General features: G+C 30.1%; 2 protein-coding genes across 5 annotated transcripts; one reads left to right on the plus strand and one right to left on the minus strand.

The window, feature by feature from the left end:
• Positions 1-294: 294 nt before the first annotated feature.
• LOC132715158 (sulfotransferase 1A1-like) lies at positions 295-5,870 on the minus strand. 4 transcript variants are annotated; one of them, XM_060698133.1, is made up of 7 exons: positions 5,601-5,870; positions 4,878-5,076; positions 4,235-4,365; positions 3,840-4,029; positions 3,119-3,222; positions 2,115-2,283; positions 295-766 (listed from the first exon to the last, which is right to left on the minus strand). In XM_060698133.1, the coding sequence occupies exons 2-7, from the start codon at positions 5,050-5,052 to the stop codon at positions 654-656; spliced, it is 882 nt and encodes a 293-aa protein (XP_060554116.1). In that variant the 5' UTR covers positions 5,053-5,076; positions 5,601-5,870; the 3' UTR covers positions 295-653. The 4 variants fall into 4 exon arrangements, with proteins under 4 accessions (XP_060554116.1, XP_060554115.1, XP_060554117.1 ...); XM_060698132.1 differs by lacking the exon at positions 5,601-5,870 and adding an exon at positions 5,248-5,375; XM_060698134.1 differs by lacking the exon at positions 5,601-5,870 and adding an exon at positions 5,259-5,346.
• A 1,941-nt stretch (positions 5,871-7,811) lies between these two features.
• LOC132715160 (uncharacterized) lies at positions 7,812-11,764 on the plus strand. The gene is made up of 3 exons (XM_060698136.1): positions 7,812-7,964; positions 9,193-9,399; positions 10,249-11,764. The coding sequence occupies exons 1-3, from the start codon at positions 7,919-7,921 to the stop codon at positions 10,527-10,529; spliced, it is 534 nt and encodes a 177-aa protein (XP_060554119.1). The 5' UTR covers positions 7,812-7,918; the 3' UTR covers positions 10,530-11,764.
• The last annotated feature ends 4,671 nt before the right edge of the window (positions 11,765-16,435 follow it).

Raw genomic sequence — 16,435 nt, forward strand, 5'->3', positions numbered from 1 at the left:
TTTTTTATGAATCATAATTGCAAATATCCTTCGAATGTCTAAATTTGCTATATTTTCCGTTAAAAAAACTATTCAAGGGTCCTTTGCCAGTCTATTTGTACAGATTTACGATTACCCGGACGTTTTGTACAACCAATATAATATATCTTAATTCAATATGTAAATGGACTATATCGATATTTTGACGGTTTCGTTATCGCACAATGTATAAATTATACAAATTAAACATTGAGACCCGACCATGGTCCAGTCTTAAACAAATAAATTGCTTTTAATAGATAATAAAGGAAACGATTAAATCAAAACTATTATTTTTATCAGTTTATAAAATCTTTGTTAAAATACAAACAAGTGCTGAACGTTAATAAAAACTAATACATTCCAGTGACGTAAATAATGAAATGAATTCAAGACAAAACATCTACTAGTTTCGACTTTAATACATCATCATAAGATAACACCATATCGAATTTTTATCTCCTTTTTGATGTCTAATTGGTCTTTTCGGAATGTATTAAATCATGTGTGGTTCAGATCTCCTGCTTCAAATCTGTCCATCTGTTTATCATGGCAATTTCACAAATCTGCTGCAATTTCACAATTTCGTCACATGTTTCCCATTTTGTCACAATACAACATGATTTCAAACATTCTTATATCTGATATCTGAAATTATGCTTCGACGATTTCATCATATCTCTGTAAATCTTGTCAAAATATTCGTTCTGAGCGATTGTAAACCAGTTCTTCCAGTCCCCAACGTCTCCTGAAAACATGAGTTTTATTAATTGATATTTTTGCTATAATTTGATATTCATCATCATCTGATAGTAGTTCGTTCAGGGTATTTTTGGTAAAGTGACATTGTGACAAGTACAAGTGAAAGTCGAAATAAGTTTTCACTTTGCCATAATTCCTTTCAATTTAAGAAACTTATTGGCATAAACGATTTATAACTGACATTGACCAAGAAGATGTCTGTGAATATCCAACAGTTTTTAACTGGAAGGATTAGTTTATAAAAAGAGCGGGGCAATTGTTTTTATACTTTAGGCAGTGTTTTTCTTATCCCAAACCTCCCCAATATTTTCCAATATTAACTATTTGTACATCACCTTATCAACAGTCAATCTTTTGAAATATATAGTGAATTCAGCTTAAAGGCTCAACTTGACGACGAAAAAAAGCCAAATGTCACTTTAAATGTTTATTGAATTATACAGACATTAAGTGTATAAAGTTATTTATCTGCTGCCAAAGTTATTGCTTGGATTTAAAAAGAATACTTCCAAAATGTTTGTAATATTAAATATGGTAGAAAATTGTCTTGCGTTAAAAAGAAATTACTGTTAATGGGTTAAAACCATGGTAGAATAATATTTTGTTTCGGAATATTTGTTATTTTCATACAATATTCATGTGTGTTACGTAACATAGACATTTTATATTACAACATTTTAAGGAATCGACAAGCAGATTTTGGAACCAACAAAATTTTAATGGTGATAAACTTTACAAATATATTTAATAAAGATAAAGTCTTATATCCTTAACTCTAAATCGTTTTGATTGTCAAACTAATTCGAGTAAAACACTTAAAATTTATGATTGGAAAAAAATTGTTTTATATAAACCGCGGCGCGGGAGTGAAATAAAGCCATTCAATAAAAACGATATTACACTAGTGTAAAACACTTTGACGTGACGTCATTTGCATTATATATAAACATAGCGTTAACAAAATTTAACTTAACAGTTTACCGTTCGTATGTATATTATTTGATTAATGATATTCGAGTAGAACTCGTTTAATTAAACAATATTTTTCTCGCCATTTGATTTTATTCAACTCGTTCAATAAATTTAGTTTAGACCTTCTTTCATTCAATATCATCTATGCTTTTCTTCTTTTTTTTAAAATACAGAATCAATTTCAGAACAAAACATAAAATGACTTAAGACTGGATTACCACGACTTTTAACCATTTTGAAATGTCTCAATAAAGCAAGAAAATATTTGTTTAATCATACTTGATTTGAAATTCTTGCTGAATTTCTGAAATTTTTACTGATAAAAATGTTATAGTATTGAAGACCTGTTTTCTGTCACAAACCTTTCCTATAGAATGTGAAACCCTCTATTGGATCTTGTGGAAATAGATACTTCTGTTTATCTTTTGCCATATTTTCAAACTGACATTTTTCACTTATGGCTTCAAAAAGACCGCCCGTGTCCTCTACGCCAAGAAATTTACCAAGTCGTCTTACTTCCCGAAGAGTGTTCTGCATTTGTAAAGGAGATAAACTTGTTTAAGCAATTGGTTACTAAATAAATTGTTTTAATAAAACATTTATGTTAATTAAAAAACATCTTCTGGAAAATTATATTTTACGTGTTGTTGAAATACAAAGTGTATAATTTTATTTAAATGCACACTAATTGCAAACACATACGAGACTTATTTTATTGATCAACTATTGCATAAAATATCATCTAAAACTTATCTCGCAGACAAACCTGGTTAACGATAGAACTACCTCTTTCAGATAGATTGATCTATCGCTTCTTCCGAGCTAGTGATGTCGCTAAAATCAGGTGTCAGCAAAGGTAAAGGGTTGTCATTTCTTATATATTTTTATAAACTCAACAACAATTATCGACTTTCGGAGGATGCTATACCATGTAGATATGATTCTAAGTTTCTAAGAAGCGTAAAGTTTGTACATTTTTGTGTCGCGGCGTTTACGAGTTAGCCAATTCAGCGTTGCAATGGTGAAACGGTCCATTTCAACGCTATGTTTGCTAACTTATAAACGCCGGTACAACCACATTTCAAACGAAAGTTTAAAAACCTTACGTTTTTTCTAGAAATTTTAATCATATGTACATTGTATAACATTTTTGATATTTGGTCTACAGTTTACAAAATGTTTAGAAAATGACAACATTTTACCTTTGTTGACAACTGAATGTAGCGACATGCACTAGCTCGGAAGTAGCGATAGAGCGATTTACCGTTTACCTCCGTAAGAGGTAGTTCTATCGTTTACCAGGCGTGACAGAATTAAGTTCATGATTTCTACCTATCAAATCATAGTAAGGTATTCGTATCATTACCTCCTTCAGATCCTCATAATATACAAGATGTACTGGAAGGTTGGGTGAGGTCGACATTTCTTTCTCCCACTCTAAGACATACTCAAACCAACTATTGTATTCCGCTGATAAACAAATATAAACTTGTGCCAACATTGTTGTCATTTCCAAAGTCAATAAAGTACAAAATAAATCCATATCACACACATTATAGCCCCGAGTTAAAAAAATATCAAATGCTTATTGTAATAAAAAAGAAAGTTCTGTCAAATTGTAAAAAAAATGATGGTGTGAAAAAGAGCAATTAAAGATGGTTGAGAACAATACTGACTCTGTTGGACTCGTACATAACTTCAAAACCTATATCAGAATCTGCGTCACCTCGTCCAATATAATTGTGACAGCTGTGTACTCGTCCATAAGAATTTAGTATTGTACTCAACGATGTATAATAGCCTCAAGTTATAAATAACTATGACTACAAAATGATTTGTTTATATTGGGTTAATATAGACCCTATATGTAGTAAGTGTTAATTTCATAATTGTTGATTTCATGGGAAAAAAATACAGTTTAAATCATATAAGATAAAAAAATTTTCGTTTACTTTTGTTTTATTGATTTTAGTACAATTGTTTATCGATTTAACTGTCATTTAAGTTTCTTGTTTTATTAACAAGTTCAATTTAATTAAAAGTGTAATGTAAAATTTTAAGTATCATAAATATCTTAAACATGTTACTTTTTCCTTGTAAGAATAATGGTAGAAAATTTTCCCATTTGCCGTCGTATTCAAATGCCGTTATACCCTTAGTGTGGTTGTATAATGATACAGCCAAATCTTTTGGATTACGAAGCACATAAACAAATTTGCAACGGAGTACCCTTGCTTCTTTTGGTAGGCGACTGTAATGAACATGAGTGTTCAACACCTGTAACAATAGAAATGGAATATGCCATTATACTGCATGTTTGAATTGTATAATTTTATGTTTAAAAATGTTACAGGAATATTCTTTTTGTGCAGCTGATACTAAGTATTAAGCAGTTTCCGCATAATCAATGATATTAAGCTATTCATATTTATATATACTAAGAGTTTTTGGTTATTTACATGTATGCGTAAAGTACATATACCCGAGGTGATGGCAAATTTTCTAAAGCCTCCCAGGAAAAGGCCTCAATCATATTCTCGATTTTGCTTCTTTTTATTGTCTCGGCTTTCCCTTCAAACATCATGGAAATAATTTCCCATGTCCAGTGTGTACCTACAGTGACGATAAAATACACCCTGTAACACAACTTGAAAGTCACAAAACAATCCAATACTTCTACGAATGCCAAGGTTATAGAATGACATCAATATATATAATAATTGATATAGAAAACAAAGTGATATATCTATTTACAATTAAAAAAGTTTTTCATATTGTTAGAGTGAGTATATAGTATATTTTTCCACGTGAAATTTAAACACTTTGCATTGGTTCAATTGGAAGTTTGAAGTGTAGTACATTTTATATATCAAAATACATAAATACTTATATTGAATCTACTTTACCAAACACAATTCAAGGGAGAGTCATTATATTGATGATGATAGTACAAATATAGCTTTTAGTCATATTTTTGTTGAAACAATTCTTCTTTCCCATTTTATTCATTAATTTTGATTAGCCCAACTATGATTTTTTGGTGGTTCTATGTGGTTTGAACGTCGTTCATCCTCTTTGTAAAATGCTAGACCTTAGATAAATAATAAGATTAAAGTGACATTTACCTGACTTTACAGGTGCACATATAAATACGTCGTCTGCTCTACATTTGAAGTTTGCCATTTCTCTAATTTTCTTTGCCGTTTCTTGTGGTGCATTAAATGTACATGTCCAATAGCCGTCAGTATTGAGGTATGTTATACTGTGACCATCGCCATCCTCTTGTTTATATTCCGTCATTATTTCCTCTCAGTAGGTATACTTCTGCAGATATAAAGTAACTTCCAGATGTCCTTTCTTTCGATTTAAAATTATTTTCACTAACATTTACATGAGTGTTAAGATTTAGATGAACTTTAAATAATATGATTTGGTAAAGCGATAAAAATATAAACATAACTCGATATCACATTTTTACTATAAATGAAAAAATACCTGACTCGTACACACAGAAGAACATAAAGGTGATCTATATTCGCGTAATTTTTAAAGAGGGCTATCATACTGTGTCGTTACACTGATAAATACTTCAGTCGTCGTATCATGAAGTCGTTGAAAATTAAATGCTTGTATGAATACATTACGTTATCTTAAGAGAGAATGTAGGCCATTGTGCAGTCCTCTTGTATGTTTAGTGATAAATTATGATATGGTTGACGTAAACGTATTTCATTAAGTTTTTTTTAAAGGAGGAGATTTATAATGTCAATAATCTATGTGCCGAATCATTATATCACACAAATTATGTTACATATATATACGATTTGGTAACATCAAAACATTCTTACCATAAAATCTCTTCTTCTCCTGCTGTCCTTCCTCACTTTGTCAAGTTGATTAATTATTTTTGAAATGAGCTCAATCAAAATTAAGCAATTGACAGTTTGGGCTCCTTGACACTGTACGTTTTCTCACTTGTCTCAAGATTATTTGAAGTGTCCATATTAATAGCTTAGAAGTTATTCTTCGGAAAACAAATACACTAACGAAGGTTAAACATATAAAGTAAGTAAGGTAGAATTATCGTTCTTAATCTCATTTGTCTCATTCCCTGTATCCAGTTTTAATCAAATACCTTCGGAAACCTATGACGTTTATTAAATAGATAACTATTGCATGTTCGTGTACTTTGTATTTTTATATCTTTCATAATTCCACTTAATTTAACCTGAGACAATTGTCACTTAAACCAACGGTGTACGTAAGTTATTTCGTATTTTTTCTTGTTTCCTTGTTTTGAGTTAATCTTGTTTAACTTTGATTTACTAAATGGTAGATTATCTGTTAAACACTTCAGTCATGTCCATCAAATTGGTGGCAAAGTATTCTAGCATGCTTCAAAGTATTCCCCTATTACGCTGAATTAAGCTCGGGATACCTTTAACGATTCTCTTTTTATTTGCATATAAGAAAGGAAATAAATACGGTAATATTTTTTCTTGCGTTGTTTAATAATGCACTGTTTATCGTCCAAATGATCTATGGTCTTTCGAGGTTATGTTTCTCTTAACTTTTGAACGCGAATCAGGCATTATTACACAACAAAGCAATCCAAATTGGCATACATCTCCTTAATAAAAGAAAATGATATACGTGAGTATAGTCGTTAACTGCAAAATTTGGGAGTCAGTTTCAGAAGAAACATGAATGAAATACTAGATTTAATTAGCTAAATATGCTTAACAGATAAACCTGTATGAATAACAAAAGAAGTTTTTCTAAGACTATGAATTTTCTAAATATGAGAACACGATATCCATCCTCCTGTAAACATCTGCAGTTTGTCCATATAATCATCATGTTCCTTGTTATTTCAAGGACGTTTTCGGAAGTTTTCAAATAGACATTAAGGCATAAGTTAAACTAATCAATACAATATCTAAAATCTTCGCATGTTGTGAGTATGAAATGACAGAAATATTGTGAGTGAAAATAAGTTTGGTGTCACCGATCTCACATTTGAGTTATCAGAATTATTAACAAATATGAGGTGATTTCATAACTTATACACTTATACATACGTCTATAAAATGATGTGTTTGCTTTTGCATTATGTTTTCTCTTTTTTCACAATACATTGAAACATGCAATTGCATATATTTGTTTTCTGTTACAATGTTTAATTCCAATAAAGGGTCTTAAAGTTCTTTAATAAATATGTCATTAAATAGGAGCACAGGTTAATAGAAAAGAGGGGAAAAGGGGGGGATCTGCTCTTAACTCGTTCTTGAAATGTTGCAAATTTATTCAAACGTTCGAACGTTTCAGATTTCAAAAGGAATTAAACTACATTACCATGTCAGACAATAAGGTATTTTTTACCTTCATTGTGACTTATCTGTCCTATAATTAACCATGAAAGTTCAATGCAGGGGCAGATAACTAAACGGTGATCCCAAAATATGTTTTGGTAATAATTTTCTAACAACCTGCCAAGTTTAAAGAAATTCTAAAACATATTTTTGCCTGTATGTCTATGAAACTTTCCGAAAACGTATTTTACTTATTTTTTTCATCGAGCTAAATAAAATATATAAATAAATTTCAAGTACAAAGTGTATAAAATATAAACAAAAGTTTGAAAGTAAACGTTCGTATATTATATTGATTTCTATGAAATCATATGACATCAATTAAGTTATATTTCAGTATGTGAAATGAGTTAAGAACATTAAAAAGAATAACAAAGTCATCTGTTCAACTTAAAACGGATGTTTATATGCGGATGTTTCTAAAATCATAATGTACTATTTATTTTTTTTAATGTTGAATTCCGCGTAAGTCGGTGCAATACTTATAGGCAATTAAATTCTTCTTTAGCAATAAATACACAAAAACACACATTATTTATCAAGATGATTTACTTTAAATATTTTTTTTTTCGAAACAGATAATGCTAGCTTACTTTTTCACTACTCTTAACATAAATGATCCTTTAAACTATTATATCGACTTAACTAATATCGTAGTTGAAATAGGAGTAGATAAATTTAGACTGAATACAATATAACAATTAACGCATGATCGACTTTAGGCATATACCTACCATAATCTTTAAACATGAATTTGAGATTTAAAGAGTAGCTATAAAGAAAGAAGTTTTAAAATGATTTTAAGGATATGTTGTTTATTTGTCTTTATACAGACGGTTGGTAAGTGTTATTATCATTTAACCTTTTCGTTGCTAGTGAAACAATATAAGTTGCATTATAGCTTGATTGGCGTGCTTATTAAATAATATATATTCTCAAACCTAAAGAGGAAGTTTAAAAACTTGAATGAAAAATCGAATACACAGTATATTATTTTCGTAATAATTATATGACACTCAAAAGATACAACCTTGATATCATTTCTAAATGACTAAATAAATGGCATGCGAAATATTTATTGTGCAAGCAAATTAACGAAAGAGAAATCCTAAAAGTTAGTTAAAATAGTTAAAAGTCTAGTAAATGTATTAATATAAAGGCACATTATGCCTCAGAAAACCAATTTGTTATTTCTTCAGAACCATTTAACATGTGTTTAAAATCGTTTAGAAATGACTTCTAGCATGTTTGATGTGCGCAGTAATGTGTTATACAAGTCAAAATTTCAACATGTAGACAAAGAGTATTTTGAATTCTATATAAAGTACTTATTCACTATAATTATATCATTTGCTAATTCACTAAGAGACGCAATTAATAGTTTATCTGTAAGACAAATGAGTAATTGTTTGGTAACTGTAACAAAAGATACAAACAATAAAATATTTAAGATATGAAAATGATATCTGAGGCAAAGTGGACCTTTATTTTCAATTTGTTTCACATTGTTTGACACATATGTGTTTTGGGGTGTATGAAATGAATGCCGTTGTCCAGTTTTGTATACATAAGAATTTATAAGAAATTGTATAAAAATGTTAACTCCGAATAAAAATAAGGAAAATAGTCAATTACAATAAATGCTCATGCACCTAGATTTTTGCATTAAACAATTATAAACAAACATCTGTTGAATAATAAAAAATACCATACTCAATTACAATATATCATATATTCAATGTATGAATTTATCGGTTAACATTAATAAGTATGTGAAATGGCTTATGCGATATCGGTATATACCGTATGCCTCTGTAAATATCGCATATACCAGGTTTATTAATTCGTTTAAGTCTTCAAACCAATGAACATGATTGCCGTGAGAATATCTTTACGTTAAAATGTAAAACTACCGAAAAGGGTATATTTTGATGTTACAAATGAAATTCAATGCTTTTTTAACATAACTGAATAAACAAACGTACATTATAAGGAAATGTACATATCTGTTATTTATTATACATGTCTCATTATCATAAGATTATTTGTAATTTTTTCTTATTTTTAGACAGTATCATGTGCTATTTCTGCACGGATACGAGCAATTTAGATGGACGGAATCAATGCCAGACGTGGCATAGAACCATGCGACATTACCGAAGGAAGTATGAAAAGACAGGCTCGTACACAATAGATAAATATGTAAAGAACTGTTCAGAATATGGTGGTATTGACTCGCCGAAATACTGCATGGTTGCACAGATCGACGAAGGAGGTAAGTAAGACACAATTGTCATTTAGCTTGATCGTATTATTAAACATATGTGAGCATTACGAATAACATTGTTTGGTATAACACAACACATTTATGGGAATATTACGCCCTACATTTCACATTTACTGACCGACTTTATAAATGTTCAGAATTCGGTCGATCCGTAATAACTCCTACAATAAACAGTGTGTGTCAGCACACTAGAACATTATATAGAATGGCTTTTACAGCACGTATATTAAACTAAGGCGCAGCACATATATTTCGAAGTGTGATAAAACTTATCTATAGAGAAAATTGTACAATCCAGTCATATGAGTTTACAACATAGTTGATTCTGTCAACATGAAATAATTAAAGATTACCAAATAGCATGATATAAGTGCGGTTTGAAAGCGGTATCTTTGTTTTCTTCAACTTGAATGCCAGGTCGAGGCTTTGACATTTGACTGTAGCCTCGCCCAACCATACTGTACGTAAAGCATATCCGCTTTGCAGTCTGAGAAGCAGTATTTTTAGGTATTTCAGGGACTTCCTTTTGCGAGTGGGGAAAGGCGCCGACTTACCGTCGATAGTTTGAATCCGATTAGGGGCTTTATATTTTTCATGTTTAAAAGTTATTCCGATAGTTTTTGCAAGGTTGATGGCTATAATAAGAGGCCTTCAGGTGCCGGAAATTCTGCTTTAAGAGTAAAGAATGAGAAGAGATCAAATGACATTTGGTTTTGGTGTGACAATGTTTCCCATGTCATTTATCCTTAGTTTATAAAACAATGATTTGTATTCATTTGCTTACTATCACCATTACTTTTCATTACGTTCAGTCATAAATAAAAGTTTATTTTGCAGAGCATACACGGACATTTATAAGGGACTGCAGTGATGGTACTTCATTTTTCAGCGACGATGTTGACGTTTATCTACAAAACCAGAAAGTTAAACCCGACAATCAGACAAGTTGTGAAGCATTGACATCTCTTGGAATAACAGCCTGTGTAACTCTATGTGGTTATAATGAATTCGGTGTTGGAGATTTTTGTAACGGACCTACTGACATCTCTAAAGCGTCATCTTTATACAAGAATGCTGCATTGTTCTCAATACTTGCAGCTTTGATTTTCTTCAAATAGTATTTTGTTGACACGGCATTCTTTTCACATCATTTGATTTTAGGAATGAAGTAGGAGAAAGTTATAGAACCCGAATAAGCCAAGAAATATGCATATGTATCTAAAACAGTCTATTTGACAATTTGGAACATACACTATTTTGAGAAATGTTTCTATCACATTTTTCAATCATAAATCATTTGGATATAGAGAGCTTAATGTCAAACGATGCATTCATCAATTTCTAAACTTATATTGTTTCGTTTACATTTTATAGATAGATTACAATGTACGTATTGATACTTACAAATTTATAATAATGATTGAAGATAATTGTTCGTCTTTGCAGCGAACTATGTTAATAGATGAAAAGTCATGACGCTGCCAAGTGGTATATTTATATTTGTTTATTCTAATTCCGACCTGTTTACTTAAACTTTTTATTTCAAATGAAATACATTTACGCTTCAAATGTCTTTAATGGCAAATATTCGTATGAACCAACATAAAGACATTTTTAAAAGTGTAAACCTATTTTATGTAAAGATTTACTATGAATTGTTCCGTTAAACTATGTTTCATGTTCATGTGTCTTACAGGTGTATGCTATACTATCATATAAATATATAGGCGAACGTTTTTTTATGATCTTAGAATAGCATTTTCAGAAAATGTCGGGAAAATAAAATCGTCAATGTCACTTTAACAGTTTGCTTATTGCAAAGGTTAACTACTGTAGTATTCTATGAAGGTTAAATCTTATTTTTCATTTAATCTGCTTTTCAAAACACATGTCTCCATCTTATATGACTATGCAAAGATTTATTAATAGTAAAGAAATGACAGAATGTAGTTCAAATTTCCTAGGCTAGTTTAAAGGCATATGAATCGAAGTAATTGATCTCAGTGTACTCTAAATCCACCCAAACGCCACACCAACCCTACCCCGTTCTCTCTGCCCCAGCAATATTGTATTACAGTAAATGTGCCTGTGATTATATAATAATGTCGTTCAAATTTTAAATAAATTATACTGTACACATTTCATTGTACCCGGTAATCATATATATTGTGTAAGAACGATCTTATGGTATGGTTTCATTGACAGGTCTTTTGAGAATGTAAAGTTATATATTTGATGTTATTTGTACATTTTCTCTAGATAGTTTTGTTATTTTCATAATGCGTTATAAATATTCGTATATTGGCTTGTTAAATATAAAAATCTACTCTAAATTCCATTAAAATTATTACATTTAGAGAACCTTTATTGTAGTAGGAACATGATATTATAATAGTAGTATACATATTTAATGTTGAGTATACATGTCTTGATATAAACACAAAAATTTGACATGAAATTATATCTGTACACTATATATCTTTCTGTCATATTTTTCATTACATAACTTGTGTTTTTAGGTTATTTAATTTAAATCATACAATCGGTAAATTCCCCAACACATTTTCGATCCGCACATTAATACGCATGTGATTTTATGAGTAACTCCACCTGTCTTCAATTTTCATTTGTTGCTTTTTTATTACATTTCCTTTTTCGAGCAATATCTTAACAAAGGAATCTGCAATAATTCTGCTTTATTTGAACCATAGAATACTGATATACAGCAAATGTTGGTGAGAAGTGTCACTTTAATCTTTTAATAATCCTTCATTTTCTGTCTTTGCTTTTGGATATTTAAGGCTAATATCCTTGATGTCTTCTACAACAAATTCTTTTTTCAGGACCGCAATTTTAACTGTAATTTTCTCCAAGGTGACAGCGATGTCGGCAGACGCAATATATCTCAGAAAACTGAGCAGAAACAATATGTATCGTTAATAAGATGAGATGATAATGTTATAATTTGATTTTTTTATGAATTAATAATCTGAATGGAATAGTTGAAAACACATAACTTGTAAGACCTTTATAAATAAGCTAAAAAATAAGGCTCTGAAGGTAAACACTTAAACTTTAAGATAATTTTATTAAAATAAAATAAGTAAACTATATATATATATTAAGCGAATATGTCATATGGTTGAATTATTTGATAACACATTATACACATTAATGATATATACACTTACACTAACTAAACATACACTATTTATAATTGTACCTTATCTACATGATTATATACACATATACACATATTATATACATTAATATCAATTATACACTTATAACATTAATATTTGATATTCATAACTACATTATAATAAAGTATAATTTGAACACCAAAATAAAGTAAAAAAATGTAGATAGTTTATAATGTAGTGGTTGTTCATAGAAAGTGTAGTCGGACTTCCTTATGATTTTGTTCTTTACTGTATTTATATCGATTAACCACCTCTCTGTCGATTAAAAATCTATAACCAATCATTATCGGGTAATCGATATCCGCCATATTTTGAATATACATGTAAACAGTCATTTATGCTTTAAAACTATAATCATCCTTTTTGTAGATATATTAATAAATAACTTATTTGTCTTATTTGTATTTGTGTATGGTGTTTCCATTTATCTGAATTTGTATTGTTGATTGTTTGTATGTTCCGTGTCGTATTATTGTTTATGTATGTCATTACAGGACCATATTTACCATGTAAGTATAAGCAGATTCTGTCGAACCAACCCGGTCATTTTCTTTTCAGTAACCCATTGAGTACGCCGACGACAAATACTAAACTGATAACAAAATTTACAGTCTACTACAGCATAAACATTTTCAATTTGTATAGTTCCTGTTTTATTGAGATGAAAGCGCCCAAATACAATATGTTAATCTATATGTTGGAAATGTGTAAGCATGGAAATGGTTAACATGACATTGTACATATCGGAGTTTAAAAAATAATACATATACTATTAAAAGATTATTTCGGCTTGACGACAATAACCAAAACGTATAAAACACCATACATTAAATAAAGAAATAGTTACCTTGTGTATAGTCTGGACGAATCACCATAGTTATACAACTAACAATCAATATAAATAAAAAGAATGTTTTCATGTTGACACTGGTAAGAGTCTGTATGTAAAATATTTACAAATACTGAACTTTTCTTATTTATGATTTCAAAACAGGATATTGCTGTTTCTTTCATCTATGTTTACCTTGCGTTTACAATAGTTACATTTCCTTATCAATTTGTTTTGTTTTTTCTTTATTGTCTTATAAATTATAACATCTTTTTCGTAAAAAAGTAAAGACATAAACAACAGGTAACGTCATACAACAATTGTTATTCATGTCAGTTATATACACTTAATGTCAATTGATCATTCATTTATAGCTCTAATCACTGTTTATTGGTACATTGGATGTGACAATAATATTATACCAAAGAATAAATAAAAAACAAAACAAAAAGTTAATACAAGTCCATAAAGGCAATACAAGACGGTTATAAATATGATAACTGTTTTCGATATCGTATACTTTGTATTCAAAATTGCTTTTAACATGAGTTAATATTTCTACGCGATATTTATTTATTACTTTATTAAAGTCTTATCAATGTACACAGTTAAAATACATAAAATTTAAATCTACAAGATTTACAAGAGACTAAAAGGTTGACTTATTATTTGCATGTAAAATTCTAAAAATCTAAAATAACCTTGCTAATTTAAACCCGAATTGTGAACATATGATCAAATAAATCTATTGAATTAAATTAAAATACTGGGGTAACAAAGTACCTTAACAATTCCATATATGATTTAATATTGTAGTTATATGTAAAAAATAGAAGATTATTAGCAAAGGTATGTTTGAGCTGAATTAATTTTGTTTATATTACAGTATTTTTCAAATAACTTGTGTTGACTGAAGATATTTGAAAGAGGAATCTGTAATACAGTATACAATTGTACGTTTACATGCAGGAAAAAAACCCAAATAAACTTTGGTATTGTGGTAGAAAAACAAGTCATTTTCATCTGATAGAATGATCTAATAGACCTATCAACGAAAAAACACCACACGAAAATTAGCGGCCAACGAATAATAATGATTTTGCAGTATACCATTCTGAATACACGCATATGTTAGTACAATGACTTGTGTCAATTAGGAAATTGTTTTCATTTTTTACATATTCTCGTATAACAACCAATAAATATTGCATTCGTGAAAAAATGCCAACGCATTTATACAGCACTAAATAGTAGCAATATAAGTATACTTATTTTCTTTTGTCTCGATACAATTGAATTTTGCCGTAATGATCTTTGCCATAATGCAGTTTTGTCTAAATAAAACCTGGTTCTATGTCATATTTCAGCATGTCAAATGAAAGACAGTAAGCAGATATGTGTAATACTCAGTTTGCTGTATAAAATCACCATTATGTCAATGGTGTGAATCATAATATTTTCATATTATACTTAAATCATTTCATTAATATTCCAGCAAACCAAACATCTGTCTTGATAGAGGTCATGACCTCAAAGTCAACTCCATTATCTTCAAACCGCTGATTTTTTTAAACAACTAAGCACAAGTGATCACCATTATGAAACAATGTGCAGAAGGCAATAATTTGGTTGCTACCCCTAAGGTCAAGGTAACACTGAAAGGTCAAGTGTTAATACGTCTACATTTCGTGTCCTCTCCATTATTTTTAAACCGCTGAAAAAACAAATGAAATAACTTGGCTGAAATGGTCACTATTAAGACATGATGTGCAGAACCCAACATCAAGGTTACCCCCCAAGGTCAAGGTTATATGTTCTCCATAACTTTTTGACTTTTTGGAAGATTTTAAATTACTTGGCACAAATAATTACTATCAGTAAACTATATGCTTATCATAGACATGGCACAACATCAAAGTCATGGTCTGTAAAACGTCAAGAAGTACACATTCATGTCTGCTGCGAAAGGGGTTTAAGCTGTCCTTTAGACAGCTTTGTTTTTTATTGAAGAAAAATGCAAAACATGTACATATGTATAAAAGACATACCAATCTGTGTTGTTTCATTTTCTTTATTTCACTATGGTTTGAAGGAAAGCTCTGGCGTCCTAGAGCAGGACCCAGAAGCTATAATTTAAATTATATTAATAATTATAGAGGTGCACAAGACAATGTTTTATGCTAATTATCTAACATCTATGCTAGCCCTTGTGTTGAAAAAAGAAGGTTTTAAAAAAAACTACTGAATACAATCAAGGAAGAGAGTGAAATAAGAATCCTTAAAGAAAGCCCAACGCGGCAAAATTGAAACTTTTGCAGGCTCGGTTTGATTGAGCCTGTTCATGGACGGTACTGTCAAGTGCAATCTACCGTCCACGCCCCCTAGCACCGGCTTTAGCAGAATTCAACATTTAACATGAACTGGTATAACCACATTTACCCTTGGGCGGGGACAATTTTTACCCGAATGCTATGACAAACAAGTCACTGCACGGAATCAAACTCTTTGAACAACTTGGAGCCCTTTACCCAATGAATAATCCTTCTAAGCTTGGTTGAAATCAAACGAGAATGGCGATAAGGATTGAAAAAGTTCTATCCTATTACACTTTTTTCAAACTAACGGAAAACACAATGAGCCAGGAATATTTCTTAATTTTTAAATTATATCTACGTATGTGATGATGATAATAATGGGAATTGTGTTTGTGATCAATCTCTCCTGATAAATTCCCATCAAGATGCTCTCAAATGTCTGGACCAGTTGAAACTCTATTGTTTGAGTAAAGACATGAGTGACTTGTCCCAGGATTTGCGAACTGAAGATGAAATGGAAAGACAGTCTGTGAAAATAAGATCTTCAAATAAGCAGTCAACTCTTGGTGCATTTTTTAAGTGAAGTTTATCTGGAAAAAGATGTCTAAAAAGTCTGAAAAGGATATTTATACTCCATAACAACAAAAAGGAAACTGACTTTATTATGTGAGATGTTT

This window comes from Ruditapes philippinarum, unplaced genomic scaffold (assembly GCF_026571515.1).
Source record: "Ruditapes philippinarum isolate M1 unplaced genomic scaffold, ASM2657151v2 ctg2903_1_1_1_1, whole genome shotgun sequence".
Taxonomy (NCBI): domain Eukaryota; kingdom Metazoa; phylum Mollusca; class Bivalvia; order Venerida; family Veneridae; genus Ruditapes; species Ruditapes philippinarum.

Excerpts from the sequence above, each read along its gene's own strand:
- LOC132715158 (XM_060698133.1), bottom strand. The coding sequence starts at position 5,052 with ATGACGGAATATAAACAAGAGGATGGCGATGGTCACAGTATAACATAC. Across the intron at positions 3,223-3,839 it reads ATTATTCTTACAAGGAAAAA|CGGAATACAATAGTTGGTTT; the intron begins GTAACATGTTTA and ends TTTGTTTATCAG. Across the intron at positions 2,284-3,118 it reads ATTATGAGGATCTGAAGGAG|AACACTCTTCGGGAAGTAAG; the intron begins GTAATGATACGA and ends TTACAAATGCAG.
- LOC132715160 (XM_060698136.1), top strand. The coding sequence starts at position 7,919 with ATGATTTTAAGGATATGTTGTTTATTTGTCTTTATACAGACGGTTG. Across the intron at positions 7,965-9,192 it reads TGTCTTTATACAGACGGTTG|ACAGTATCATGTGCTATTTC; the intron begins GTAAGTGTTATT and ends TCTTATTTTTAG. Across the intron at positions 9,400-10,248 it reads TGCACAGATCGACGAAGGAG|AGCATACACGGACATTTATA; the intron begins GTAAGTAAGACA and ends TTTATTTTGCAG.